Raw genomic sequence first — 26,415 nt, 5'->3', positions numbered from 1 at the left:
TATGCCTTCCACTAACACTTCCAATTCCATCACTTCACACCATATTTTGGGGTTGTGGTGGGCTCCCAAATCGTGCCGGAAAGGAAACGGGCTTTCCCCAAACTGTTCCCACAAAGTTAAAATTCTGTTTTGCTTATGTGAAGAATCATGATAAAGTATTTTAATGCTTCAAACGCTAATGTCCATATAGTGTAGATCAAATGATTAAAGTTGAATTTAAACTCTAACACTAAGAAATGATTCCTGATAATATTTATTATATTATTTTCCTTTTGGAACCAGACAGAACAGCAACAGGTAGAAAACCAAAGGCAAGGGGTTGTCTTAATCAATCTGCACATCACACTGATCCAAAAAGGCTCCTTCATGTCCGCCTCACAAAATGTGTCTGAGCAGCGGGATGAAATGAGAGCTGATCGGTAAATATCAAAGAATAACTTAAAACTGACAAAAGTAGTATAAAAAACAAAAAACAAAAGTACTGACAATTAATGAATGAAAACCAGGCAGTGCTTTGCTTTTATGGGCTGATAAATATTTTTAAAAAAACAACCTTGTGAAAGTGGCTTGGACAAAAATGATGATACCCCACATTTTAAATGTATTTAGGCCCCCTCCTCATGAGGAAACTGTTCCAGCTGTGTCAGGTTTGAAGGCTTCCTGTACTCCAGACTGAATTTTGACGCACCTTACACAGATGTCAATAGTAGAACAGGGGTCACCAAGTCCGGTCCTCGCGGGCACCTTTCCTGCATGTTTTCCATCTCTCCCTGTTGCAACACACCTGTTTCAAATGATCTGTATCGTTACCAGGCTTCTGAAAAGCTTGCTGATGAGCTGATCATTTCTATCAGGTGTGTTGCAGCGGGGAGAGATGGAAAACATGCAGGATGGGTGCTCTTGAGGGACTTGGTGACCCCCACTCTACAGCTTCTTTGCTGAAGAACACCTGGAGAGGGAAGTCAACCCAAACATATTCTTTCCAGAATATGTTCTATGCAGGCCCGCTAGTTTAAACAGGGAATTATGATTAATATTGTATTTATGGAATATAGCAAAATCCACCCGCTTTTAGCCATCGCAGGGGATGTCCAATTTGTCACTTCTGCCGACTGAAGTGACAAAATGGCCGCCCCCTGAGATGGCTAAAAACGGGTGGACTTTGCTGCTTAACTCATATTCCACAAACACAATATTAATCCGAATGCCCTGTTTCAACTAGTGGGCCTGCATAGAACATATTCTTGAAAAAAATATGTTTGGGTTGACTTCTTTAATTTCCTGTAATTTTCGTTTTTTCTCCTTTCTATAAAATAGTTTAAGGAAGCAGAGCAGCGAGCCAGTCAGTCCACTCTTGGCTAATGCGAAGGCATAAGTAACACTCCCACTCTTTCTGTACAAAATGTTCCTGTGCGGGTGGTGAGTTCCTGGCCTTCGCCTGAACACAAATGTCAAGAACCTCGTAAGGCATGCATGACAAATGCTCACATCACATGGAAGCGCAGAGATGTTATTACCCATCAGTGTTTTGCCTTTTTGCCATCTTGCCTCTGCGAGGGAACTCCCCTTCCTGCTCATCGGAGCGCCCTTATTGCGTTCCACGGCTGGCAATTTTCACTCTGTGTTCATCATCTTGCCATCTTTAACCTGCTAAGCCACTGTCTCGCTCTCTCTCCTGCCTCATTTCCCCAGCGGTGACATCACAGAGCATGCAGTTGGTTTATTACGCAGCCCTGCGCTTTTCCAGGAACTAACAGCTCTCAAATACGCACTCACACCTCGTCGCTCAGTGTGGCTTCCTCTTGCCATTGATTGTAAACACAGCGTTCACTTCACAAGGGCAATCAAATCTATCTGGGCCTGCCTCTTGCTCGCAGTCATCATCATGCTGTTAACAATATTGTCCCTCCCTTCCCGCCCCCCACTCTCCTCCTGAGTGGTTTAGTACTGCGAGCTCAAATTCCTGGCGTGGAATTTTTTACCGCATCTTCCCAAATAAATAGACCTACAAAATGGTTCCGCATGGAGCCATCGAAGGACTTAAAATGCGGAGAAGCCAGCGAGATATACAGTTCCCTCCCTAATTATTGGCAGCACTGGTTAACCCATTTAGGACGGGAGTGCATTACCGCATTTCTACCACTAGATCCGGGAGCACTGTCGCATACTTCTACCTTTCCAGCTGGGAAAGCGGATACGTCATTTTTTTTTAAAACCAATTCTCGGTTTCTTGTCCAATGAAATGCATAAGAATATACACATGCACGTTCGTATGATATCCTGGAATTTTTTCGAGCAGGAATGGCGGACGCAGACGATCGCAGGAGCTCTGAAATAAGCGACCATAGTGATATGGATGGCACGGTTGTGGACCATGAACCAGTGGAATCTGCAGTCAAACGTGATATATGGTTAAAAAATATGTTTGTAGACAATGACGATGTCGACCAAGATTTGTCAACTATTGTATGCTATTATGATAAATATAATTAGTACCAGAATCGCCAAGATTATTTCAACCGCTCCCGGGATGAATAAGGTAAATACGAAAATTTGAAGGTAAATATACCAAGTGCAGTTTTGGGTGCTACTTTATAGCCAACCTCTTGTGAACTGTTTTCACTCAGAAATATGTATTATTCACACATTATTTTGATTGTTTTATTGGCTTACCTCGTGAAGTTTGGTGATTTTTTAAAAATACATATATTGAAGGTTAGTGGAGCAGGCACAGGCAAAATGAGAGATGACAGAATATAGATATTTTCCCACATGTGAAAGTTTTTTGAAATGCCAGAAACAAAAATCATGGACAAATCATCAACTCAGCAATTTAATTTTGGAGCTTTTGAATTATCTAGTTGACTTGGCTTATAATATATAACATTAATCATAATAATTATTATTTTATTATAATGAAATAAATATATGAAAAATAACTCAGGCCTGGGTGAAAGCCACAGGTGTAAGCTCTCAAATTATTTTGGAATTTTGCTTCTATCTGCCAGAGAGGCTGAGGTATCAATTCGTTTGTAGGTGTTAAATTTCAGGGGAAACTTCAGGTTTTAGAGGATGATTCTAAAGTTGCCCTTCGGTTTTAGAGCGATGTTTCGCCAGGCGCTTTAGGCCTTGATGGGTTAAAGATGCATTCTTTAGAGTCTAATCGTCTTTTTCTAAATAATATAAGACCACAATAAAACCTTTAATTCAAGTGCATTTATTCAGTGTCAAAAAATCCCACATTTGGAAATAATTCTTTTACATCAAATCATGTGTCCCAATTATTAGCACGCCTGATGTTAATACTTTGTACAACGCCCTTTTGCCAACAAAGCAGCACCGAATCATCTCTTGTAATGTTTCACAAGATGGGAGAATAGAGAAAGAGGGATCTTGGACCATTCCTCTGGGTGCAATCTCTCTGAATCATCCAGCCACCTGGGCCCTGTCCTCTGCACTCTCCTCTTCAGCTCACTCCGCAAACTTTCAATGGGGTTGGGGTCTGGGGACTGAGATGGGACTGAGATGGCCATGGGACTTAATTAGAGCTGTCCCGACGTGGCAGATGACGTAAATACGTCGGGACGCACAACATACCGTCGATGTCAAGTATCGATGACGTAAAATACGTCGGCACGTACGTACGCTCGAGTGTCGATGACGTGGAAGGAGTCAGACACCGAAAAAGTGGTCCGAATGAAATAGAATAATAGAATAATTCCCCTTCACACAATAATTGCGATCACTACAATGAACATATATGAAAAAAATGTGATTTTGTTTCACTCCCAGTGCACATGCAGCCCCCCCTCGGAGGCCAATAAGCAAGCTGCCTGCCACTGTTATTCTCCATAAAATAAAAACCTGTTCTTTCCCCCTTCTAAATTCCCCTGTTGCTAAATTCAACATATCTTCTCAGAGACTCTCCTCACCATGTCTACAATTGGTTAACGGAAAAAATGTCTGCCACATTTTACTAAACAGCTCCGCTCCACCCAGCATGGCATCTATTTCCCCTAATGAGTGTGAAGCTGCTGTGGTCAGACAGTGGGGTACACACTAAGGGCCTGATTTACTGAGATCCTAAATAGCAGGCGCTAAATTGCGTGTTCACTCACTCTAACAGATTGTGTGACGCGTTGGCAAGAGCTGCAAAAAGGACTGCTAAACTAAACTAAACTGTATATGAGACGTTCGTTGAAATCTTTCCAGCAAATTAGATTAACGCAACACTATTCATGGGAGATCAGGGCCTGGCCCAACTGCAAATCAACACGCCCCTTATAATTGCCATGAATGTGTTTTCACACATAAAGCCCCCAAAAAAAAAAAATCTGTGCATAGAATTGGCGAATGCTGAACTACAAATATGTTAGGGTCCACTGAATATGAACTATAGCACTTCAGACAAGCAACAAAGAACTTCTTGCACGGGTTTTTGTATCCGTAAGGACACTTTATTAGGGACAGTTAATAAGATAATAAGTAAGGAGGACAGCGACCCGGCTTGTCGTCTCTGTGGTCGTATCTGGTCTTTAAAAGGTCTTTGGCCACCATAGAAAATCTGGGAGGTGACTGCAAGCGCAAAAAGTTTGAATTGATGAAATTGGAAGAGTTAGTGGCAGAGGCAAACAGCATATTACTAAATCGATTGCTCTGATCATTTTGGCGAAACCGGCAACTGCATAAAAGTCATGTTTTGTTCCATTTTACAGACTCTGACAACTGTGTGGATGCATAACATTGCGTGTTAACGTGGGACAGTATACCCAGAAAACTGCTCTGAGACAGGCGAGCGCCAATTATCACATTGCGTGTGAAGGCGAAGGGAGCTGAAGGAAAACTTTGGAATGCGTTGAAGTTGAATGAAGTGGAATGATGTTGGATAAAATGGAGTAAAGTTGAATGAAGTTGAATTAAGTGGAATGAAGTTGAATGACCTCAATTAAAAAAATCTATTAAAAAATCAGAAGGGAGGCAAGAAAAGAGGAAGTAAGGAAAAAATAAAGTGGGAAGTCAGAAAAAAAAAAAAAGGAAAACAACGAATGTGGGAATCAAATTAAGGGAGGAAATAAGGAACCAAGACAGCCAATGTCCCAGCCCAAGATGGCCACCGCAATGGGGAGACCTCGGGGGGATTATCCCCAGTCTAGCTAATGTCCCTGTCCAAGATGGCCGCCGCACTGGGGAGACCTCGGGGTGAGTATCCCCAGTCTAGCTAATGTCTCTGTCCAAGATGGCGGCCGCACTGGGGAGACCAAGGGGCAATAACACCGATCCACTGGAAACGAATGGTGAAATTGTGTGGCTTTTTTAAGGGTGAATGAGTTGAATGTGTGTGAAGTAGGAATTTGGGGGTGTTGAAAAGCTGAATGTGAGCTGAATGAGTTAAATGACTTGAATTTGTGGAATTTGAAATGGTGTAAATGTAAAAAGTTGAATGTGCCAATGGAAATGGATGGTGAATAGTTGAATTTTTGTGTTTTTTTTAAGAGTGAATGAGTTGAATATGTGGGAAATTTGGGGTGTGATGAAAATCTTGACCAATATGAGTTGAATGAGATGAATGTTGTGAATTTCAAATAGGAATGATGTAAATGTGAATTGTTGAATATGGCAATGGGAATGAATGGTGGAATTTTGTGGGGGTTTTTACGGGTGAATAAATTGAATTTTTGGGAAGTAGGAATTGTGGGTGTGTTGAAAAGCTTTACCAATGTGAGTTGAATGAGTTGAATCTTGTGAATTTGAAATTGGAATTGTGGAAATGTTGAGAGTGCCATTGCGACAGTTGTAAACAAGTGCGCACAGTTGAAATGGCGGAGGCGCCGGATACCAGCGTCCCAGCGAGTTGGTCGTCTACACCCTCTGTAAAGCTGATTTGGCGTACCACACATCATGGCACATCAGCCATGAACGAACACGTTAAGCGACGTCACTCAGGAGTACTACTGGAAAACGAGAGAAAGCAGAAAGCTGGAGTATCGTAAATCCATCTAACTAATTAACTAATATCCCCCGGTTTTACTGAAATTGCTGTTATGTCCGACGTATTAATCGTTAAGTTTCAAGCAGCGGGTTGCGGTCAAAGTTACGCCGTGTTGTGTTTCAACTTTGTGCATTATGTAGCTAACGTTCGCGGAGCTATTTTACTCCAGTCAAATTGTGTTGGTGCTTGTAGGTAATGTTATATTGGTTCCGCTGCTCTATGTACCTATACACAGTAACACGCGACATCAGTTAACTGCTCCGAAAAGCTCTCTGTGCACTGGGCGCAGCACAGCATGCAGATCGTATTTAGGATGATGTCCTGCTCCCGCTGCTTTAAAAAAAAAAAAAAAAAACCTAGAGGAAACACTGGCCTACTAACCATAGTCCGTGACTGTACTATATAATGTGTGCTTTTTCATTGTTATAATATTTAAGTATGTACTGCTTTATCTGTTTCAGGTTTAAACAAACTGATTTTATGTATTTTTTAGTTATTTATTTTTGTTAATTCTTTTACTTGGGCTGCTGCACATGCACGCACGCATTGTTTCACCGTTATGTATGACTAAATACCTCATTCATGTTCCCACGTCATGATGCCTTACTAAAAGAGATCTGACTGTTCATTCAATTTCAAATGTTTTTTTTTACTTTAATAAACAAAGAATTTAAATAAGTTTTCAGAAGTGTTATTTGGAATTAATCATCGCCAAGTCAAAAATAATCGCTAGATTAGTAAAAAAATTAATTGTTAGACTAATCGACTAATCGTAAAAGTAGTCGATATATTAATCGGGAGAAAAATAACCTTTGGGACAGCCCTAGAATTAATATTAACTTTGTGTTTTTGCATGCATCACTGAGGTGTTTGTCGGTTAGCTGACTGAATACTGATGGTTTTTCCTCATTTTCCTAAATGTCAGTGGACCATTAATTTTTGGGAAAAAAAATAAATAAATCAGTACAACTGATTTCACCATATAATTCTTTCAGGGAATTTCCAACTTAATCCCAAACCTTTTCAGACATCTGCCAATCCTCAACCCACCCCCCCAGTACTGTCCTGCCAATTCCCCGCACCAAACCACAATATGTTTACAACCCTTCAGGCACACTTCACATTTCTTCTGGCTCCAATTGGTGATCTATTTATACCAGACAATGCAAGAAAGCAGGCGTCTTTGATTTGAGATTCTTAGGGTCTGATTTGCTAGAGGTTTGCACATGCAAAAATGGGCACAAATTTGATTGTGCGCGCAAACAACTGTGGAAACTGATCTATTGTACCAACGTCGTGCCACCAGATTGCATCTCGAAGACACAGTCCATTACGGTATGTATGTCCATTCATACATATATATGTACATACATATATACACATACACACACATACATATATATATATATATATATATATATATATATATATATATATATATATATATATATATATATATATATATATATATATGTATATGTGCATATATATATATATATATATATATATATATATATATATATATATATATATATATATATATATATATATATGCACATATACATGTATATATATATACATATATATGTATATATATATATGCACATATACATGTACACATGTATACATATATGTACACATATACACATACACATATATTTATATACATATATATGTGTATATACATATACACATACATATATTTATATACATATATATGTGTATATACGTATACACATATACACACATATATATACACATTTCCTTTTATATATATATATATATATATATATATATATATATAAAAAAAATACAAAAACAGAGCTCCCGTGTCGGAAATGATTGGTCAAACCAAAGTTGTTGTTTTTTTTATTTTTTTTTTTAATAAGTTTCAAAGCAAAGAAAAATATCCAAAGGCATGTCTCTGTCTCCACACTAAAAACATCTTCCTGGAATCCCGTTGAATATATAATATCAATAATATGATCAAGAACTATTTTGATTAGAGTCTAACCATTTTACGTTTTACCATTTGCTCCGTTGTTGCTTTGTTTCTGTCCTTTGTCCCGTCAACGTCATTAAAAGTGAGGGCTTGCCCATCAATGATTTTTTTGAGATTTTAAATAAAAGCTGAAACTGAATGACATTGAAAATAGTCATTTTTGCCTGCATGTAAGTGCAAGTCATGAAGATGGGAAAAGCTCAGCCTGGTCCCAACCAAGCAGCAAGTCTGATTGTAATCATGACACCCTTGTCGAGGTCGTGGCAAGCTGGAGCATTCTGCCAAAGGCGAGTTCCAACTTGCCACATGCTCCATACAACCATCTATACCTCTACAGATGGATTCAAAGCAATGGCGTAGACTGGTTGGATTAATAATTGGTCCAAAAATCACATGAATTTGTCTAAACCAAACCGGTGTTTCCTTACCTTGTTGCTTCAGCTATCCCTGCTTTGTAATTCAAAACAACAAAGATTGATTAACGCTAAACCCTCAATTTGCACCAACAGGGAAACTACATTTGACTTATACGGACGGACGGGAGCGGTTCAAAGACACTACCAGCATAGCCAAGTTCAGCTTTGCATCCAAAACAACAGACTATGAGAATTTTTAAAGCGGTGATTCCACTGAGTCTCAATATTTAATCAGCTTAACTGGCAGCAGGCGGGAAGTACCCTTGACAGCATGCAGGGAGTATGAAAAGCCTCTGTGAGGTTTGAGACAAGCTGGTGATGGAACTTCTTTCAAAGCAGCAAGCTAACTGACCTCTGACTGCTTGAAGCTCAGCTGCAGAATGCTAAAAAGTAGCAATGGGAGTCAAATTATGCGGTGGACTCTTAACAGTTAAGTTTGAGGGTTTTTTTCTAGAGGAAATTAAAGTCTTTAGTGATGGTGTTGTTTCGACAATGGTCTCTTAGATTATGAGACAAGAAAAATAAACAGAAAAGGACAGCCATCCTCTTCTTCGCTGTGCAGCAGCAGAAGCCAGCGAGATGATGCACAAAGTGCTTTGCTATTTTTGGACAGCTGAGCTTTCCTTTTCAAATAACAAAGAGCAATTTCGTATTACTCCCAAAAACAAACTAAATTCATACAAATACGTTTTGTTTTAATGCATTCATGAAATGCAGATCACCCGATTCAATGAAAAGCTGCACAGGATGTGGTTTGTAGTAGACTCACAAACACGCGCTCGCACAGGCTGATGCACAAAAATAAGCACGCATGGGTGTCCAACCTGTTGGGATGTGGTTGAGCGCCGACGTCTTGAGCACCTCCAGCGACTGTTCCTTTCCCAGGATCCCCTCTGTGGGAGAGAGAGAACACTCCGCTTCAAATATGGTCCGCAACATTGGGATGCGCTTGCAGCTACAACCCTGATAATTAGGCGCTTCGGTCTGAGCGAGCGGGCTTCAAGCGATCCGCCTGACGGCAAGCGTATATCCTGGTGCCGCGACGACTGCACCGGCATCTGGCTGTGACATGAAGAATTTTCAGAGGCGCCCAAAAACACACTTGGATGTCAGGGGTGGTGAAGTGAAGAGCAGCCTGCATCGCCGGGAGTTCAGCGTGCGAATGGTGGTGGGGGGGCGGAAGGGGGGGGGATGTTGGGGCTCGACTGATACCGCCTGTGCTCAGCATAGCAAACGTGGCTGGCAGCAGCAAAGAGGGATGGGGGGGGGGGGGGGTGCTTTAGGGGAGGAAAAGGGGAGGGGGTGCGTCGGAGGTAAAAATAGCTCACCCTTTTGTGTATAACAGCACATTCGGAGCACGCACACACATGCAAACACAAAGACACACGGCTGCTGGTGCACTCCTCAGTGTGTGTGTGCGTGTAGGCTGTAATTATAGTGGCAACATGAAAAGGCTTTTGTAGCTGCCGAGCCCTGGGAAGAAATGGCTATAAAAAGCAGAGTGACAGAGAGCGATGGAGGCGAAGGAGGAGGTGCAGGGGAAGACAAGAGGTAAGGAGGCAAGAGGAGGGGAGGATGAGGCAAGGAGGAATGGAGGCAAAACACCAAAGGGCTGCAAAAAAAGGGAGGAGGGAAGGAAATGGTACACACGCTTTCACACCAACACGCACGCACGCACACACTGTGTGTATATATATATATATATATATATATATATATATATATATATATATATATATATATATATATATATATATATATATATATATATGTATGATATTTAATATTATAATATTTGGTACTCATATTTTCATCTTTAATCACCTGATCCACATCGAGACATCTGAGGCAAAACATGCAATTATTCTTCGCATGGGAGAGGAAACCCATGTAAAATCCCTTTGGACGGCGAAAAGAGGAAAACAGGCGAGCGTCTCGCTATTTCTGGAACTCTCTCTGGACCGGGCTGGCACGTACGCTTAATTAGCAGCCAAGCTCGAGGACGCATCGCATCCTCCACTGATTTGTCTTGCGCTGCACCAATCCCCGTGATGACCCGAGTTGAGATGGGACATTCGGTCCCGGGGTCCATCCCGACGTTTATGTAACTTGGAAATAGCTCCCTTTCAAAATAGGGAGAAACGGGTGGCATTTGCAGCCGTGGGGTCGTGGGGTGAGGGCAACAAACACGTCGTCGCGGCGGTCCGTCCGGCCTCGCCTCTCCAAAACAAACACATCCCCTTTGAGGATATCTCCTGATGAGCGTATTCAAATCACTCGCACGCTACCGGAGTTTGCAATCCAAATGACTGCATTTGACACCTGTGGCTCGGTGAGTAATTTGAAGCCGCTTTTGCACAAATTACCCGGAGCAGCTTTACATCTCCGATGTTAATGAAGGAAAATGAGGGGGCCCTGGGATGGGGCGGGCTGGCCAGGTGTCTTGTCTGCGGTAAAGATTGACAAAACATGACTTTTAGTCCAAACCGCAGCGTTGATATCTGAGACGCCAGCGCGGAGCACAGGTGTCCGCGAAACCGCAACTGCCCTGTGCAACAGGGGCCCGATCAGCTCCAACAAAACCTGGTTATGCAGCACTCCCTTTCTCCTCATCCTCCACTCACATCCCCAATGGGAGCGCATACAAAAGAGACGGCGAGCTATAAATAGCCTCGGCTCGCCTCGGGCACACAGTCGGTCAAATCAAGCGAACGCAGCTCTCATGCTCGTCAAGGGGCAAGCATGTGATGGACGGTGCCATAAATGAAGGTTGCAGGAGATGCTGGGTCACTTTGTCTGCCGCATTGCTGAATGTCGCTCTGATCCAGCGTGGAGAGAGCCCCCAACACAGCCCCCCCCCCCCCCCGGTGTCATTGAATTGACCGCGCCGCCGCTCTGGCAGTTGTCCGTGTTGACTCCACTATGAGCAAGGTGAACCTGACAGGAACAATGCACGTCATGAAGCACGCCGCTCCTTGAGGATGCTTTCCCTCTGGGGTCATAAACGCACTTCCCGATGGCATTTGGCTGACGTCATAGCAACTGATGTCAACGGGGCGGGTGAACCCAAGGCAGACAAATCATTTCATGCTTTTATTTTTAAAAAGAAAGAAATAAATAACACTGGCGACCCTGGGGTTTTCTTTGTGTCTTGAATTAATGGGAACAGTTTGTTTATTTCGCAAATCAATAGCACTGGGGAACACGATTTTTGTTAAGTGTGGCAGCTGCTTTTGACTAAGATTTGGGAATCCAAAACTGATCTCACTTTTTTTCTCTATCAGGTCAAGTTTTTGAGCTAAAGGAATCCCGTTGTCTTAAAAATGAAATGAATGTGTAAGGGATGTAAATAAAACACCGAGATGGAATAGTTGCAAGCTCTGAAAACTAAAAAAAAAAAAAAAAACAGCATAAAACTGTAAACGGCTAAGAGGAAAAACATAAACCTAATCCCCTGTAATTGCCACTATGATAGTTTTTCTGTTGTCAGATATGGATAGTGCTGAGCTATTGGGAGCTGACACACCTCTCACCGCGCTGTCTCGATCGTGACTGCACAAACAAGTTGCCACACAACTGTAGATGACTCCAATCTTACTACAGCTAATCAGTGGAATTTTGCTCGTCTGGGGGATAATTCGTGGAGAAAAAAACTGAATGCAACTTTAGAATCAGCATTCCAATTTTAGTTTTAATCTGTATAAAAATGTAACTCAACATTTTTTTATTCCAAATTGTTCCCCAGTGTAATCAAAACATGAACCTTTTGACTGTTTTAAACTGAATTCCTGAACGCTTTACTTTTTTTTTTTTTAAAGAAAAACATACAGATAGTAAATATTCAAACTTTTGGGATTAGTTCCTCTTTGACAAGCTCGAGGAGGCTATACGAAAACGTCAGGACGGCCATGACGACTGAGCTGCGCGGAATCCCGGAAGAATTCTGGGAAAATGCATTAGACTCCGGGGGGAGTACTTCAAATGGGGAAACATTTAGTTTGTTGTTTGAAGTTGAAATGTATCTTTTGTAACACCAGTCATGGGACTTTTCTGATACACCTGATACATTGTTGGAGAAATAAAGAGAACACATAATCATCGCAGCGTAACTCCAAGTCAATTGGAATATCAATATAAACAGTTACAAAGCAATATTGATTGTGAATCAATGAATGCCATCGTGCAATTAGCAAGACAACCCCAATTAAGGAATGATTTTTGCACAGACCATTACTCTAGGCCAGGAGTGTCAAACTCATTTTTGCCACAGGCCACATCACAGTTACGGCGTCCCTCGGAGGGCCGTTACGACTGTGAGCCCATATAAATGTAGGATCGCCTTATCAAAATACATTCACGGATAACTAGTTTTGAAATCAGAAGCCAGTAAATAGTTTGTGCAACTATTTTTCAATTTATTCCAAAGGAGGGATTGGTAACATATGTTTGCAAAATATCATATTTAGTGATACTAGTGAAGACAATTTGGAAAAAAAACCTGTCAAGTCAACACACATGATTTGACTTCTCGGGCCACATAAAATGATGTCGCGAGCCGCATCTGGCCCGCGGGCCTTCAGTTTAACACCTGCGCTCTAGGCTTCATCCTTTGTGGCAGATTCTTGGCTAGCTTTGCATTTCCCATTGCTGTCGCCTATAATGACAGCATCAGGCGGTGTCTGGGTGGTAATTCTCTTTGTTTGATGTTTAGTTTGGTACAGTACAGTTAATTGTGAGTGGCAATAAAAAGCTAGAAGCCTTTATTTTGATGAATTGTTCAAACCTGGACAAACTTTTGCTTACTGTGAAGTGAGTTGAACTCAATTCGCCGCCACCTATTGTACCTCAAGTTTGTGCTCACAACTATCACTACTGTAACTGTTGGCAGATTGGCAAGAAGTTTCTGTAAATGGCAATCGGGCGGGTGAACCGATGACTAGACCAAAGACTGCACCAGGAGCAATATTTGCATATTTTTTTTCCTAATAATTCCGAAAAAAAAAAAAAAAAAAACAGGAACCACTGGTCGACATCCAAGCGAGCCCTGCAGGCTGTGAAATAAAAAAGCATTAGAGACAGGGGTCTGAGCATACAGTGTAAACCTTAATTGCAGCAGGCAGCTCGTTGGCAGCACACAGTGTATCCCGTTTCTCGGAGACTAAAAAGGACACGGACAAAAGATGCACACAGCTCCTTTCATTAGCTCAAGCTTGCAAGCCGTCCCAAAAATCAATTAAAAGCATGGCTAACATCGCCTCTGTAAGGTTCACGTCCAGTGAGGGCGATGTGCTCCAGTTCGGGTCAAAGGATGCGTGCGCAAAAAGTCAACACCCCCGATGCCTCCTACCGCCACAGAATCATCTGCCTGGAAGGAGCTGCACAGCCTGGGGAGGGAGGGTGTGGCACGGTGTCTGCACGCCGCCGAGCCACATTTTGCAATCTGCCACAATTTCGCAATTTGTAGCACAGAACTTAAAAAAAAAAAAAACTGTCAGCACAAGTGGACAGCGGCAGGATCGTGAAAAGGTTTCAAATGACCCATCACGCTCGCATCACAATGATCGACGCACAAAAGAGACCGTTGTTGCGTCATGTGCACTTGTTGCTTTTTTTTTTTTTAGCTTCTCGGCACATGGCAGGAAAAAAACCCCCAAACAAAACAAACAAAAACGCTCAATTGTGACGAGGAGAATCAACACAGGAGGCCAAAAATAATGATTGTTTGCTCGGCATGCATGCACGTGCCACATATCTTGTGTGTGGGGTTCTAAAAATAGACATAGGGATAAGCCCTCTTTATTGCAGCAAGAGCTTTTAACCCATTCACCCCGGGATTTAAGCAGTGCGACGAGCCGTTGCGTGCATTTGGAGAGGAGGAGGAAAAGCTGTCATAAAATGAAAAACGGCATGAGAGAAATAGAAATTTAATGAAGCAACCTTTGACATCTCACGTATAGCCCTCTGTACAATCACTAGAGATGAGCCTTCATTTTTGCACCAAGCTGGTCAAGAATGGAACTGGACTGCAGCTATCGGATATTTTTAGAAGTGACAGCAATTATTCCGTCGCTTGATTGAATATTCAGAGGCAAAATTTGTTTTGCATTAATGTCTATGGCAAAATCATTTTTCCCCCCTGATTACTCTTTACTAACTGATTACTGTTGTTTATTTGGAAATGTTTAATGATGAAACAAAATCAACAAAAATTTCGCAATATCACACAAGAGGGAGTGATGTTGTCCTCACCAACTTTTCTGAAACAGAGCTATTCTGTTGATTGATTCATGCGATGGGCCAACTATTTGACTACACGCCAACTACTGGTTTATTACACGACGACTGCAAAGACCGACGATTTCTGTCATAGATTAAGCAGACTATTGTTTTTCCCATAAATTGATTATGAGTCACTACCTGGTTTGGTCCATATTATGGCAGCGAAATATGCAAAAATTGTTTTCCAAAGTAAAAGCAGATGTTTGCAAATGTGTGTTTGGAAATGTCTTCTTTGAAGTAATCACAAATAGAATCAGTCTGCTTTCATTTCAAGACCACAGAAATTGAATATTTAGTGTTGAGAGGCTGGAATCAGAAGGATTTGGACAATTCTAAACAAGTCTAAACCAAATGCGCGAAACTCATTTTTGTCGCGGGCCACATCGGAGTAACGGTTTACCTCGGAGGGACGTTATGACTGTGAACCCATATAACATGTATCATCGCCTTATGTTATCACATATACACATCAAATGGATAAAGAAGTTTTGGAAATCAGCAGCTTGTTAAAAAACTTGTTAGTTGAACAGTTTTTCAATTTATTTGAAAGGTAGCCAAATGCTTGCAATATCTCATAGCTCAGTGTTGTTAAAATGATGACAATTTGCAAGAAACAAGAAGTCGACGCACATGATTAGCCTTTGCGGGTCCAAATAAAATGTTGTCGCGGGGCCGGATCTGGCCCCCGGGCATTGAGTTTGACACCTGTGGTCTAAACTATTAATGATCAAAATAGCGGTCAATTAATCTGGTAATTGCTTAGATGTTGCTAAACTCATTCACTGTTGAACATTTTCAGACCCAATTGGAGTTGAGTTAATGGATTAATTGCTGCATCTCTACAAGGACCTGTGTGACAAACAAAAAATCCAACATTCCAGCATTGATTTGTTGCATTCTTGTGGTCTTATCTTGTCAGCGCTCATTGAAGTCGCTTACAGAAACGTGTCCATGTTTGTTTAGGTTTCCCGCAGCAGCCAAGGACATCAACACACCTGGGCATTGACACGTGTGTTATCCATGGTACCGTTTACGTCAGCAGCAGGCCCTCGCCAATGCGGCAAAGCTCCCCACGGACGACAGTGATGCAAAGGTGTACAATAACAAAATCGGCGCTATGGAGAGCCAAACGCACACTACAGCATCATCTCGCATCAGAGGTTGCGTCAATCGGAATTTGGCTGATCGGTGTCCAAAAATAACACGCCGCCGCTCACTGACGTGGAGTATCATTAAAAATGAATCTAATTTGCGTCTTCGGTAATATTTTGCATCATGTATCACTTGATCCTCAGCTGAAATGTGGTGTGTGTGTGTGGGGGTGTGGGTGGCGGGTGTTGGGTCCTGATGGGGGAGTGTTTCAGATTTGCTTATGCAGCACACACGGAACTCACAATGGAAAAACAAATATACTTTTGACTAGGTGACACACAGAAAATAAATAATAATAATAATATAATTAAGAGTGAAAGTTGTGTTTACAAACAGACTACGTATATGCTTGTTAGTAGAGGTGCGCATCTCTCCAATAAAAATATTTGATACAGAAGGTATCTCAATACATGGCGTGCAATACAATTCAAGGACAGGTTGGATTTAAAACTGGAATGATTCGATTCTGTCCAATTCAGTGGGATTTTACGATTTTTATTTTTATGGTACGGCTCAGTTTGGGGATTGAGGCAATACGTTTCTTGTTGTCATTTTACATACATATATAAATGAACTTGTCAGCACTGTAAAAGTGGCATTTCCTTCAAAGATATATATCATATATGGAACATATATAAAAGACGATTCGATACATATCGATATATTTTAACATTGAGCGGTGTTAAAGTGAGATGCCATTAACAGGATCCTTAACTAGGAGCGCCAGCGACGTCAATTGCAGTCAACTACGTTTTTATGGGATGGGTGGAGAAAAATCTTGGCCAGTTCTGGTTTGTTCATTAAGCCAGGAAAGAAAACAAAAATTACTTGGATGTGTATCACCATGTAGCAAAACAATGATTGACACTTGAACATGGCAGACCTCTGGAAATGCGACCGTTACAAACAGCTTGTCATTGATCAAAGTGTGCCCCATGTAAAATCTACTACAAAGAGTGCCACAAAAAAAAGAAAAGATGATGCCAATTATTTAAATTTAGAAGTAGAAGAGACGACAATGTACATACACAAATATACACGCATGGCACGATGCACGCACACTACTGAATACTACTACTCCTAAATAGCGTGGAAATAGTTTTCAAAGTTTGTCAAATGTCAAATTGTTACAAATGTGATTCATTGTAAATACACTATTTTGCAAACAAAAGGACATTTTCTTTGTTGTCTGTGATATTTTCCGATTCAAGTCGATTTTTTGTTACATTCTTACTTTTTAGAGTGTATTCTTTTACTGTTTTTTTTTTCCTCATACAGTGCCACATATTAAATGCATTTGACAGTAGTGGCTACAGGTAATGTTAAAAGATAATTGTATTGAATTTATTCTGTACTGAAAAAATACCATATATAAGATGAAGAAATGTTTTTAAAGGTTGCCACAACAATTGTCAAACTTGGCGGAAAAATCTGTATCTTCCCGCCAATTTGACTTAGCATAACTACTGCGTATTTTCCAATGCGCCTCTATGTAAAACCTAGATACTGCAAAGCCATCAAAGAAAAAATAAAAAAGCACAGATGTCTTTATGCCCACACATTGCAAAAACAAATTTTAAAATAAAATAACACTCAGTTGTTTACAATCATTGTGTAAATGTGCTTCTGATTCAGTATTTGCATAAGCAAAAGGTGAAAACTAATTTGCAAATAATAACAAATGTTCACTTATTACCCCGCTGCATGATTGTGTGTTGCAGTGATTCGTGCAGACTCGGTTGTTCCTATTGGCGGGAAAAAGTGCAGACGGTCCTCGAAAGCTTACAAAGCCTGACTGGCGTAAAAGCAAATCACTGTCAGCTTGCGGCAACACTATACTTCATCAATGTTAACTACTGACTCCGACTGCGCTTTGTACGCATGTTTTCTCTGACAGTTCACTTGTGCATGAGGCGCATCCTCGGCCAGGGGTTTGCAAACATTTTGGGTCCAGGGACTCCAGTTTTGGAACTGCTGTCTAAGGTCATTTCTTTGAAATACACAAATGACATTAATTGACAATGACAACATCAATTAAAAATGTTATCAACAAAACATCAATCTGCAGCATTGCAGCATTGTTTAAATCCATATTTCCCAGAAAGAAAAAAAAAAATCTGCATGACAGTTTATTTTCAGACGGTTCTAGGTTTCACCCAGCTATTTCCCCTTAATTGAGTTGAGTATGACACAATTAAATCTTCCTGTTTTGTACTGTCTTTTGTATCCGAACACAGTTTATTATACGCCAGTAGAGTTAACATGCTGAAGTGTAAGATAAAAGCCTGCAACATATGCTCAAGCGCTCGGCCCACAGTCCTATGCAAACACGTCGGCCTGTAACTGATACAAACGGAACAACAACTGATGCGCAGGCCTTATCAGCGTGACCTGCTTTTGTTCTGGGAAAGATAACCCGACAAAGCATTTTGCTTTTTCTCTGAAGAGATTTATGTTAAATGATATTTAATCTAAAAATCCCATAGCTGCTGTAATAAAGAAAATGTCCGGGATCAAAAGTGTGCGCGTTGCTAAGCTCATTTACTGTACATATTATAAAAATGGCCCACCAGCAGCTTGCACCTCACGTGCTTGCTAACCCACTGCTGAGGTTGCACGCACGCACGAACGCACAGACTTTTGAAGGCCCTGTAACGAGGCAAAAAGTGTGAATTGAGCTCTTAACTGCAGCTAAAGTCAAAATAAATCTGAAATAACATTTTTCTTCATTTACAATGGAACCTCTAAAAACAAATGCCGACAAGGTTGTACAATTTGACCGCATTTTTCTGGAAAAATATGCCTCAACGGGTTACATAAAGAGGTCAAATGGCATCACACGAGCTACAAGTAGAGCTACTGACATTTCAATCGAGTGTTTTGATTGTTAATCGTTTGGTTTTTGTTTTTGTGATTCCAATGCCGAAGTGTATACTTGTAATGACAAAGAAGGGGAAATTTACTACTACACTGAATGGAAAAGCAACTTATTGCCAGCAGGAAAGTGGTACAAATCTCTGTCCTGGTTGCTCAGTAAAATATGTGAAAATCGGCTATAATAATAAAAGAACAAAATATCCAGAAAGTGAGCTATGTTTTTAGTCTTTACGTGAAGCGACTTTACTACCAAGCACAAGAATTAAATTGTGATTGTTTTATTCCCAATTGCCGATGGGACAAATACATTTTAAATCCCCCAAAATAGCAGGGTCGCAGAAAGATTATGTTCTACCTTTGAGGTTTTCCACAGAGGCGGGAAATGTATAAAATGTTGTCAGTCCGTCATTTGTCATTCGTCAGCGGTCCGGGCACCCGTCTGTCATGGTCCGTCCGTCATTTTTTTTCAAGGCAAACCAAACTGTGATCATCAATCGGTCAATTCATCATGTTATTTTAACCGCGCTCCAGGCAGTAAATTCCACCAATCCACGCCGGTCCTCCAGCCACCAAAAAAAAAACCTGTCATACTCCAACAGATGAAAAATTTAATTTGATTAAAATGATAAATGGAGTGCACTATATATCAATGTCATACAGTGGCTGCCAAAGGAGCTTTACACATACATAATAATAATCCGCACACTGAAAGTGCTCACAATGGATACACACTCACATACACTTATTTGCCAATGCACTGAACTGTTAAGCACAGCGGGAGCATGCTGGTGGCTGCCTGCAGCTGTCTTAACTCCCAAACCGCCGAGGAGTTTTTAGTTTAAAGTTTAAAATGTGTCATCTTAACCAGAATCCCGCTCCACATTGGCCAACGGTAAAATCCAATCCAAGTAGCTAGCTCACACTCATACTCCTGCCTATAAATAATGCTCGCCTTCTTCTTCTTGGTTCATCGGCGCATTACAGCTCTTTGGTGCATACCGCCACCTATTGTACAGCAAGCGCAAAGCATTTCCATACATAGGCAATGGAAGTAACCATGCGTGTATTTAGCCCCTCAAACAAACACATGAGACAGACAGGGCATTTTTCTCTCAGTGGTCAGCAAAACGGGTGTTTGTTAGCGACAGACTGAGAGGTCTGTCGGTACTTGACACGGGTGGTTACGATTACAATGACGGATGAAAACCCACCTCCATCAGTGCTTAGTCCGCCTTTTTTTTTTTTTTTTTAAAGGGAAGTAACCCAAACGTATTTTTTTTCAAGAATATGTTCTATGCTGGCCCACTAGTTGAAACAAGGTATTCTGATAAATATTGCGTTTGTGGAATAAGAGTTAATCCACCCGTTTTTAGCCATCTCTGGGGGCAGCCATTTTTTCACTTCTGTCAACTGAAAATGACATCACAGTGCCTAAGGGCTCAGGCAACGACCAATCACATCTCACCTGTTTTCTGAAGCTGAGCCATGATTGGTCATTATCTGAGCCCTGAGACACTGTGATGTTATTTTCAGTCGACAGAAGTGACAAAATGGCCGCCCCTGAGATGGCAGGTGGATTTTGCTGCTTAAGTCATATTCCACAAACGCAATATAAATTAGAATGCCTTGTCTCAACTAGTGGGCCTGCACAGAACATATTATGGAAAAAAATATGTTTGGGTTGACCTCCTTCTTTAATCCAATCATCAGCCGAGTGGTCGTCTGTCAGTGATGTGCTGACGGATCTTCCGTCAAAACTGGTGAAATGCCCACCACCGGTTTTCCACTGTCATCAATTGGTGACTACACGCACTTACAGATATAGACTGAAAACATACAGACTGGGGTCTCCTTTAAGAACAAGATTAATATAGCGTCTAAATTTAAGCAGTGATACATTCGTTCCCTCTCAAGATCATTCATATTGAATTGAACCAATTAGTACTCATGAAAACAGATTATAGTGTTCTACTGTGTTTAATCTTTCTGCACTTTGTCTACGTTCATCAAAGAAATGTTCACATCTATCAATATGGCAGATGTGGCTGCGATGGGAGGGATTACTGCAGCACTCAACTGCTCATTACAACGGGGCTTGGTGGTGACTATTTCACGCGAAGCTTCCCAGCTCTTCTCAGCGGCGGTAACGAATTGCAGCTAGCGCAGCACGCAGTTCCCAGTTGTAACATTGACACCATTTTCATCCATTTTCTATTCCACTTATCCTCATTTGTGTCACGGGTGAGCGAGAGATGATCGCAGCTGACTTTGGGCGAGAGGCGGGGCACACACTGAACTGGTCACCAGCCATTTTTCACACTCACACTCTTTTGGACAGCACAATTTTCATGAGGCATTATCATGACATAATGACAGCGTCTTACCTTGATGATTGTGCGACGTCATCATCGAAGGTGAGACGTGGCGAGTGCGAGCAGGCCTAATGAGCAGGCTGGTTTCGGGCCAAAACAGACAACTCGGAGTGAGTGTGTGTGTGTGTGTGTGTGAGATCTGGGCCGTGCCTCCAGAATGTCTCAAGACTAGAAACTTGCCATTAGCCTTTGGTATTTGGCTACTCCAACCAAGAGTGTCAAATACTGGTGCCAACCTATCAGGGAGAAAGAAAACAAGCTTTTTAAAAAGTTGAAACATGAAAATATACAAATATAGATACATGGAGAAATATATCCAACATGGCGCCGTGGTTGCTCGCGTCAATAATGCGCTTTCTAGTACTTCCTTTGTTTTTGTTGTTTCCCGAACGCCACCTTTTTGAGCTCCTTCCCAGTTCCCACTAGTAGGCACTATTGAACAATGTACACCAAAGCAAGCAGACTTTTCAACAGCCTCGTTGGCCTTCTTAGAAGCAATCATTTATTATAATTAATAATAAAACTAAAATTCTCATTAAAAATTACAAGCCTTAAGATGAAGTATTGCGAAGCAAGAGAGGATTAAATGGGACCGGCGAATTGAACCAATTTTTTTTGTATTTGTGCTACACGACAACTGTTAGAAAACTGCATTTGTTATGGTTCCATTCAAACTCAGCCCACTGCAAACCTGCAGTGACGTCATGCATGCTGTGATTGCGAGATTACAATTTCAGTATCCCGGCACCCTCATACTGGTTATTGGAGACTTTGGTCTTATTCCGCTTTCTCATCTACTAACAGCATCACACAACAAGTGCAACAAGAGGCACTAAAACTCTTTTACATTAAATGCAAACTTAAAAGGGAGCGCTTGTGCAGTAGTATTTTAGAGTATTTTAGCTAAAGTTGCTGTTGAAGTACGTACTCTGGAAATAAAGTGGAGAGTAGCTCTCTTACAGATGACTTTAGGGACATTCTGCCAATGTGAACATCTATACTGTGCCATTCTTACTTTATTCATTGTTTTAGCTGTCACTGTGCAACATTTGCCCAATTTACTGTTGCTCCTTTTATGTTAGGATATTCATCTATTCATCTACATCTTGTCCGTTTTTAGATACTTGACCGACAAAGACAATTCTGATTCTAGCTCTGAAAATGATATGTGTCCTAAATTAACTAGAAAGGGAAATAAGCAAGTATGAAAAGATGACCTGTTTGATCTATGAGAACGTAGTAATAACAAAACAAAAACAAAAAAAGATGTTTCTCTTCTTCAATTTTCAAGCGTAGCCTGAATTCCTGGCGCCCCGAGCAAAGCGTGTCAGATGTAATCAAGACAAGAGGCTGAAATGCCAAGTCCACTTCACCACAAAAAAAAGAGGTGGGGGCAAAACTGCCTGAGGGCAAGGTAGATGGGGGATGCAAATGTGTTCAAGCCCTTGTGTGTATTGGCAGAGGTCTCTAGTATCCTCGGAAGTAGGATGGATATGTGTGTGTGCGTGTGTTTTGATAGTAGGGAGGGGCCGAGTTCATGACAAGAAGGCCAGACAGTGGGACAAATTGCTCTTCCCCACCCCAAAAAAAAAGTCGGTCATTGCGCCGCACGTGTTGTTTTGTGATGGATAAAGAAGGAGGGGTGAGTGTCATGGGCAATAGTAGCCTCGCCGAGGGGTGGGGGTGGGGGGCGTTCGTGCGACACCATTCTCCCGGGGCATCTGTCTCGAGTGGGTGGGGGGCGGTGTGTGTGTGCTCGGCCATTGTCCCCAGAAAGACTTCGCTTGATGCAGGGTGACAGATCTGGGGAGCCCTCAAGAAAAATCATGAAAGGCCGAAAACGAGTTCAAACACAGTTATGAAGCTTAAACACATTGATCGCATCGGTGAGCTCATAGCTATCCGAAATGTACAAAACAAAAGCTATTTGACACCAAAAATAGTCTTGACTTTCACACTAGTTGCAACAAATGCCTCGCCTGTACTAACCCCAAACTTGAAATCCCCCCAACCTTGTTTGTTCTATGACTCTAAAATCTCTCATTTCATACTTGCACGTGTGTGGTCTAGTTCAGGGGACCCCAACCACCGGGCCGCGGACCAGTACCGGGCCGCAGGCCACTTTAGACCAGGCCGTGGTCGGACAGATGAAAGAAAAAAATAAAACGTACAGTACTTCCAGTTTTTCACATTTTACTTCATCCATCTATGACTGACTCTTAACGCATGTCAAGTTGTCTCCATCGCGTAACGCTAGTATTAAATGCACAAGCTAGCAAATAAGTAAAATAAACAGACATATTTGGAAAGTCCAACCCCCCCACGAAGGGTATAAACTTGTATGAACCGGTCCGTGGCAGAAAAAAGGTTGGACTAGTTCATCATGTGAAGCGAAATAAAAAAAATGTACATCAGCATGTAAATTGCATTTCCCCTTGAGGGATCATAATCACTATTATAAAGAAAATCAATCTAACGAGATCCAGAACAAGAAAATAAAAACATGCGTCTTTACAAGGACGCTTTAAAAAACAATTCTCACTCGTGATTGCTACTGTTAAGAGGTATACCAAACAAAAGGCTTATTATTGTGATTATACTTTGCAATGTTGTCCGAGCACAACTTGAAGGGCGTTAATGTTTTGATTAGCTATGAAGCTAAATGTGATCAGAGAGGCAAAATGTTGAACACGTTTCATTATGATACGATGCAGTCTTTTCTACGCCACAACAAATTATCCTGACATCCAGAAATTGTGCTCCTGGAGGAATGGCGTAGAAATAAAATAGGTATGTCCTAGTCTTCACTCCAGTCATTGGAGTTATAGCATCCTCATATTGAAGAGCAGTTTACTGTCAGGCGATAATTGTATGCACACTTTACTATTTAGCTGACAAAGCCAGATTACTCCACACAAACGAGGCTGGCGCCATAAATCGAGGTTCTGTGTATAAAAGTTTTTTTTTTCCTTTTTTAGACGGAGGGGGCAGGATATTCAGTTTTACAAAAACCCTACTACGTGTATATATTCCACAAATGCAATATTAATCAAAGTGTCGTGTTTAGACTAGTGGAGCCTATTAGAACATGTAAAGAAAATGTTTGACTTGACTTCCCTTTAAGTGGATGAATCCCAAAATATTGAATATTAAATATTTAAAAAGAAAGTCTGTGTTGATTTCATCATTTTTATTTGTGAAATTTGTACTGGGCGGTGAACTTCGAGTGGTCCTACACAATCACGTAGTGGTACTGAGCCACTTTTAACGCAGAACCTTGCTACCCCAGCTGACTATGGGTGAGAGACATGAGGACACATCTTGGACTGGCTCACCATCACCCTTCTGGACAATTTCGAGTCTTCAATGCATCTTTTTGGAACAAGACGCAATGACGGCTGAGCCAAGATTTGAACCCTGACCTTCACAGCTGCGAGGCAAACGTACGAACCACCGTTCACTGTACTGCCCCACTCGAAATATATTTTTTTAATAAAACATACTTTTAGAGTAAATACATTTGTAAGATCTTGTAAGAACACCAATTGAAAGGTCGGTGAGAACGTAGAAGATTGTAATGGAGGGCAGTTGTAAAAACAGTCACGATGAGAGCCGCTTTGCTGTAACTGCTTCAACGCCCCCATTCACAAAAAAAAAAAAAAAAAAAAAAAAAAAAAGATTGACGCATGCAGAGAATTACCACCGCCCATCCCGAAACCATTCACACACACACACACACAGTTGCACAGGCCTTGGGCTTTATCTTCTCGTCTGCACAACAAAATAACAGCGCTATCACGCAAAAGTGGCGCAGTGAAGCTGAAGCCCGAGGTGCACTAAAAATAGCCGAGCAACAATCGGCATAATAAACGTCGCCTGTGCTGTCCCACCCCCACCCTCCTTGTTGCCTGGACACTTCCCGCCCTCAACAGTGCAACGAACCACCGAGGAACGCTTTCAAGATCAACCTTTCGCCTGAGAAGTGTCGAGAAATAAACAAGCAGGCAACGGCAACGCGGGGAGAAAAGTTGAGCTCGTCATTTCTGAGATGAAGCCGCGTCCGCGCATCGCATCCCTGCCGGATGATCAAAGTGGCGACACGTTCACGTACAGCCCCCAGAAAACTCACCGGAAGCTCCACTCAACGGGCCCGGAGGCGACAAGTCGTCCCGACGTTCGTCCCGCGCGGGTTTTAGTCCTCTCCCATGCGACACTGCCGGGCTTTTTTCTCCACTTGGTGAGAGGAGGAGGAGGAGGAGGGGGCACGAAAATTTCATCTCCTGACAGATTCCGCCATACTGGATTTTTGTGTTCAGGCCCAGCGTCACATGGAGGAGCGCCCCTGCGCGCTAAGAGGGGCGGGGTCAGACCGGCCTGTGCCTGCGCGTGCGTGCGTACTGTGTGCGTGCGTGTGCGTCAACCAACGTAAACATCCTGCGTGCGCGTGTGAAACGTGCCTATGTACGTGTACACAGGAACCTGTAGTGGCATTGAAGTAACGAAGTATAAATACTCAGAAGTGGCAAAAGTACTCACACGCTGCACTCAGTAAAGATAGGCTACTTGTGTAAAACAAAAAATACTGGTCAAAGTAAAAAATACTCAATTTACTCATTTATTTAGGCAAGGCAGCTTTATTGGTACAGAACATATTTCACAAACAAGGTAACTGTAACTCACTGTGCTCTGCATAATTAAAGTACATGTAAAAGCATTTACAAAGTACAGGAATAAAAAGTAACTTACTAAAATTACTAAAAGAATATACTTAAGTAAAAGTATATGAGCACAGACTAAAATGTACTTAAGTACAACAGTATAAATGACTTTTGTTTTACTATGATTTATACATAATACCGATTATGATCATTGATAACTGTACAATTACAAAACATAAAACTGTTTCCCTCTTTTAAGGGATAGATAGATCGATAGATAGATAGATAGATAGATAGATAGATAGATAGATAGATAGATAGATAGATAGATAGATAGATAGATAGATAGATAGATAGATAGATAGATAGATAGATGGATGGATCAATTAAAAGCTCAATCGTGGTTGAATTTACCGCTCTTCATTCATGTCTTTTTTTTATGTTGTGCCATTGCATGCTGATCAAAAAAATAAATACTCAAGTAACCTATGGATAGTGGACTTTTCATGTATTTGTATTTGTAAAAATGAAAGCCTGACTAGCTCTTGCTTGTTTGTACTTTAAATTGTACTAAATACAGAAAAAAGGACAATTTGTAAAAAAAAAAAAAAATTTTTTTTAAATCATTCATCTAATCATTCTGAATAATATTGCATTTCAAGCAACAAAA

The 26,415-nt window shown here is 41.3% G+C and overlaps 1 protein-coding gene across 2 annotated transcripts in view; it reads right to left on the bottom strand.

Annotated features, from left to right (window-relative positions):
* The window catches only part of LOC147152791 (histone deacetylase 4-like), a 50,617-nt gene extending 25,153 nt beyond the window's left edge, over window positions 1-25,464 (bottom strand). Inside the window, exons 1-4 of one of the 2 annotated variants that reach the window (XM_086054690.1) lie at window positions 25,217-25,464; window positions 21,268-21,323; window positions 21,100-21,167; window positions 9,232-9,300 (exon numbers count right to left, since the gene is read on the bottom strand). In XM_086054690.1, the coding sequence (XP_085910816.1) occupies window positions 9,232-9,300; window positions 21,100-21,124 (94 nt within the window). In that variant the 5' untranslated portion in view covers window positions 21,125-21,167; window positions 21,268-21,323; window positions 25,217-25,464. Of the gene's footprint in view, window positions 1-9,231; window positions 9,571-21,099; window positions 21,168-21,267; window positions 21,324-25,216 lie in introns of those variants that run through there. The other variant, XM_086053910.1, reaches the window with a different exon arrangement.
* Between the last annotated feature and the right edge of the window lie 951 nt (window positions 25,465-26,415).

Source organism: Filicampus tigris, chromosome 1 (genome assembly GCF_054856515.1).
Source record: "Filicampus tigris isolate MCC_2025a chromosome 1, RoL_Ftig_1.0, whole genome shotgun sequence".
Taxonomy (NCBI): Eukaryota; Metazoa; Chordata; class Actinopteri; order Syngnathiformes; family Syngnathidae; genus Filicampus; species Filicampus tigris.
This window is presented reverse-complemented; position numbering and strand designations above follow the sequence as displayed.